At 44.1% G+C, this 5,392-nt stretch overlaps 1 protein-coding gene across 1 annotated transcript in view; it reads right to left on the bottom strand.

The window, feature by feature from the left end:
• Positions 1-304: 304 nt before the first annotated feature.
• Positions 305-5,392, bottom strand: part of LOC112072054 (probable G-protein coupled receptor 174) — a 14,057-nt gene continuing 8,969 nt past the window's right edge. Inside the window, exon 2 of the mRNA XM_024139468.2 lies at positions 305-1,183. Within this exon, the coding sequence (XP_023995236.1) occupies positions 323-1,183 (861 nt within the window). The 3' untranslated portion in view covers positions 305-322. The remainder of the gene's footprint in view (positions 1,184-5,392) is intronic.

Raw genomic sequence — 5,392 nt, 5'->3', positions numbered from 1 at the left:
GAGGCAGGCCCCCCCCCCACACTAGTACAAGGCAGTCTTGGGCCCAGGGTCAGGGTTAGAGGTCAGGGGTCAGAGGCCAGGCCCCCCCCCCCAACCACTTGAGTACAGGACAGTCTCTGGGGCCCAGGTCAGGGTTAGAGGTCAGGGGTCAGAGGCAGGCCCCCCCCCCCCCCACCACTAGTACAGGACAGTCTTGGGCCAGGGTCAGGGTTAGAGGTCGCGGTCAGAGGCAGCCCCCCCCCCCCCCCACCACTAGTACAGGATAGTCTTGGAGCCAGGGTCAGGGTTAGAGTCAGGGGTCAGAGGCAGGCCCCCCCCCACCCTAGTAAGGAAGTCTTGGAGCCAGACTGAGGCTCTCAGGTATTTCTGGCCTGCTGAATCTTCTCCTAAACTCATCTGTAGTAAAGTAATACATGAGAGGGTCCAGTCCTGAGTTGAGACTGGCGAGACAGAGGGTGACAGGATGGCATCGCAGCACCATCTCTCTGACCTCACAGCTCCCCAGGGCATCGGCCTTTGCCAGAAAGTCTAGCGGCATGGTGACATGGTACGGGGAGAAGCAGAGCAGGAACACCCCGGCACAGCTCAACACCATCCTCAACGCTCTCTTCTTCTCCCCGTGGTCCTTCACCCCTCCCCCCTCCCCCTCCCCCCTGTGGACTCGCAGGCTGCCGGCTGACAGACAGGCGCAGGTCAGAACTAGGATCAGAGGGAGGATGAAGCCAACCAGCTCCGCCCCCACCATCAGAGCCCAGCCGGCCGCAGGGCTGACTTCACGCATGGGGAGCTCCGCAAAACACACCGCCTGGATGGAGGTAGGGCCAGGTGTAGTGGTTGGGGAAGAGGTGGGGGCTGGGGCATATGAGCTAGGACTGGAGGCATAGGCGTTAGGGGTAAGGTCAGGGGGCAGGCTGGTGTTTCGGAGCAGAGGGAAAGGCAGACAGCCGAGACAGACCAGCAACCAGCCAGCGGCACATACACACATGTCCCCTCGTCGTCTGTTGGAATGGTACCTCAGCGGGTGCATGATGAGCTCACAGCGCCGCACACTCACACACACCAGGAAGAATATAGAGGCGTACATGTTGACGTATTTCAGGTAGAAACACAACATGCAGAGAGGCCGGCCGAATGGCCAGGTGTGGTTCAGGTAGTAGTAGATACGGAGAGGTAGGGAGAGGACCTGGAGGAGACAGAACATACAGGTAGTTAAATATATATATATATATATATATCCAACAGGTATTCAAATGTACAGGTTAGGAGAGGTTAAAACAGGTGAGGTTCAGGTAGATACAGAGGAACATACACCCCTACCCCTGACGTCAGTCGCGTATATATATAGGGATTGGATGAAGCTCAGTGTTAAATTCAAATGTCCCTGTTATCATTTCTAAGCCAATACGACACCAATCTCTATGAAAATGTGCTAATCAATTGGAGTTATATAACACACTTACCAGATTTTTTAACAGGGTGGTTATTTAGTTAAGATTATTTCTTACGTCTACCAAACTCAAATTCTAGACGTCGGATTAAAACGAGACTATAGCGTCCATAAAGTGGACATTGGACTTAAAATATGCAGGGTTTTGACTCAATTTGTTGGTGCAATAGTTTTTATTAAATGTATAATTTATCGCTGTCATGTGAACATTTACGTCCATTGAGAAACAACGATGTGCTACATTTTCTTTTGGTACGTAGCTCAGAGTTCTAACAGCGGGTAGGTTGCTCGGCAACAACACAGCTGCTTGCACCAGACTGCCAGTCAGAAGAAGTTTATGCGAACAAACCTAGGCTACTGTAGATAGCTAGCGAAATGGTGGTATTCAAGCTGAGGTTAATCAATAAATGCATACAGATATTTTGATTGGCTAGGTAGCTGGCTAACGTTAGTTTGATTGTACAAAGATAAGCAGCTAGCCTCTGTAGCTAGCTAGCTAACATCAGTCAGCTAACGAACAGGCAAAGAAAGGTAGCTAGCTATATTTGTTTATGGGCGGTTTGTTTCACATATAACTTCAGCAACTAGGTAGCTAGAGCCAGCTGAAGCTAGATAACAATAGTTAGTTTACATCCACATGCCAGTCCTACAGTTTTCCACAAAACATAGCTAGCTAGCTAATGTGCATCAGTTCAAAACTATCACCAAACGTTGGAAAAATTGTCATACCTTACTATTCATGCAATGGGCTTTCGCAACACTAGCTAGCTACTCCACAGTCCAGGCTAGACACATTTCAAGTCAGACAGAACACAACCAAAACTGCAAAAATAAAAAATGCTAGCTAACGTTAACAGCGCCTCTGGCCTGTTGTTCAATGACTGCAGGGTGCAAATGCATGCTTGCTTGAAAAACTCAACAGTTTAATAACCTTAATACATTCCGCTCTTGTCTTCTTGACATGTGTGCTGATCAACAAACTAACAACTCTGCCATGTGTTGGCTGTTTTTCAACTCTGCTGTGCACCCTTGTGTGAAGGTAGCCACAATCATTTCCAGTTCGCCTTGAATATAAAAGTCCCCCATTGAAAGTGATACAAATAGTGGAATAATGACATATTTGGACTAGATAATGCTAAACAAGGTTGGGTTGTTCTTGTATAAATTCAACAAAAGACAATAAAAATCTGTTGAAATTGCACTGTGGATGTAATATACTTTAGAATTGCATTGGGAACATGCTGTACTTAAACTGTACAGGCTAACCTATAGATTGTGCACCCATGAAATGGGGTATCAGCCTACTCAGTGACACTCACAGAACACAACTTTGTAGAGTTAACACAAATATTAGAGTCTTAGCTCCTATTGTGCCCATCTGCTTCCCTTAAATGGGGCTTTGTTGTTTCATCGCCCCCAAAACATTCAAAGGATCACGGTCATTGAAGCCTGAAAATCCCTATACATACTATGGTTTGCACGCCCTGCCAAAGGACCCTATCATGCAGAATTCGTGATTGGAGTTCGTTGGTCCCCCAGTGCAGTGGTGGTTGGAGTTCGTTGGTCCCCCNCAGTGCAGTGGTGGTTGGAGTTCGTTGGTCCCCCAGTGCAGTGGTGGTTGGAGTTCGTTGGTCCCCAGTGCAGTGGTGGTTGGAGTTCGTTGGTCACCAGTGCAGTGGTGGTTTCGAATCGAAATGTAGTCAATAAAGCAAGTTGAAAAGCATAAACAGTGGGCCTTCCTGTTCTTTAAGCGCGCAACGTCAGCACAATAACTGTTCGTTGGAGCTTCATTAAATGGGTTTCCGTGGCCGAGCTGCCGCACACAAGCCTAAGATCACCATGCTCAATGTCAAGAGTCGGCTGGAGTGGTGTAAAGCTCGCCGCCATTGGACTCTGGAGCAGTGGAAACGCGTTATCTGGAGTGATGAATCACGCTTCACCATCTGTCAGTCCGACGGACTAATCTGGGTTTGGCGGATGCCAGGAAAACGGTACCTGTCCCAATGCATAGTGCCAACTGTAAAGTGTGGTGAATGAGGAATAATGGTCTGGGGCTGTTTTTATGGTTCGGGCTAGGCACTTTAGTTCCAGTGAAGGGAAATCTTAACGCTACAGCATGCAAGGACATTCTAGATGATTCTGTGCTTCCAGCTTTGAGTTTTAGCATGACAATGCCCCCATGTGGAAGAACTTGACTGGCCTGCACAGAGCCCTGAACTCAACCCCATCGAACACCTTTGCGATTATATATATATAATGGACTTTACAGTGTCCTGCTATTAAAATGATGAATACCAATGTGTATATTATATATACAAATAATATATATATATATATATATATATATTTAATGGACTTTACAGTGTCCTGCTATTAAAATGATGAATACCAATGTGTATATATATATATATATTGACTTTAGTGTCTTGCTATTAAAAATGAATACCAATGTATATATATATATATTAATGGACTTTACAGTGTCCTGCTATTAAAATGATGAATACCAATGTGTATATAATATATATATATATATATATATATATATTTCATGGACTTTAGTGTCCTGCTATTAAAATGATGAATACCAATGTATATATATATATATTTAATGGACTTTACATTGTCCTGCTATTAAAATTAATATCAATGTGTATATTATATATATATATATTTAATGGACTTTACAGTGTCCTGCTATTAAAATGATGAATACCAATGTGTATATATATATATTTAATGGACTTTACAGTGTCCTGCTATTAAAATGATGTATATCGGTGTGTGTACATATATATCACTTGGCTGTATGTATTTCTAGATATAGGCTGTATGTATTTCTAGATATAGGCCTATTGTAAATGTGTATTATTGTTGCGTTGCCAGCTTTATTTCAAAGTAAATACAGTTGAAGTCGGAAGTTTACATAAACCGCAGTAAAATACATTTAAACTCCGTTTTTAACAATTCCTGACATTTAATCCTAGTACAAATTCCCTGTCTTAGGTCAGTTAGGATCACCACTTTATTTTAAGAATGTGAAATGTCAGAATATTAGTAGAGAGAATGATTTATTTCAGCTTTTATTTCTTTCATCACATTCCAGTGGGTCAGAAGTTTACATACACTCAATTAGTATTTGGTAGCATTGCCTTTAAATTGTTTAACTTGGGTCAAACGTTTCGGGTAGCCTTCCACAAGCTTCCCACAATAAGTTGTGTGAATTTTGGCCCATTCCTCCTGACAGAGCTGGTGTAACTGGATCAGGTTTGTAGGCCTCCTTGCTCGCACACGCTTTTTCAGTTCTGCCCACAAATGTTCTATATGGTTGAGGTCAGGGCTTTGTGATGGCCACTCCAATACCTTGACTTTGTTGTCCTTAAGCCATTTTGCCAAAACTTTGGAAGTATGCTTGGGGCATTGTCCATTTGGAAGAACCATTTGCGACCAAGCTTTAACTTCCCGACTGATGTCTTGAGATGTTGCTTCAATATATCCACATAATTTCCCTTCCTCATGATGCCATCTATTTTGTGAAGTGCACCAGTCCCTCCTGCAGTAAAGCACCCCCACAACATGATGCTGCCACCTCCGTGCTTCACGGTTGGGATGGTGTTCTTCGGCTTGCAAGCCTCTCCCTTTTTCCTCCAAACATAACGATGGTAATTATGGCCAAACAGTTCTATTTTTGTTTCATCAGACCAGAGAACATCAAATAAGTACAATCTTTGTCCCCATGTGCAGTTGCAAATCGTAGTCTGGCTTTTTTATGGCGGTTTTGGAGCAGTGGCTTCTTCCTTGCTGAGCGGCCTTTCAGGTTATGTCGATATAGGACTTGTTTTACTGTGGATACAGATGCTTTTGTACCTGTTTCCTCCAGCATCTTCACAAGGTCCTTTGTTGTTGTTCTGGGATTGATTTGCACTTCTCGCACCAAAGTACGTT

The sequence above is a fragment of the Salvelinus sp. IW2-2015 genome, unplaced genomic scaffold (genome assembly GCF_002910315.2).
Source record: "Salvelinus sp. IW2-2015 unplaced genomic scaffold, ASM291031v2 Un_scaffold1810, whole genome shotgun sequence".
NCBI classification, from domain to species: Eukaryota; Metazoa; Chordata; class Actinopteri; order Salmoniformes; family Salmonidae; genus Salvelinus; species Salvelinus sp. IW2-2015.
The sequence above is the reverse complement of the archived record's forward strand: the minus strand, read 5'-3'. Positions and strand labels throughout refer to the sequence as shown.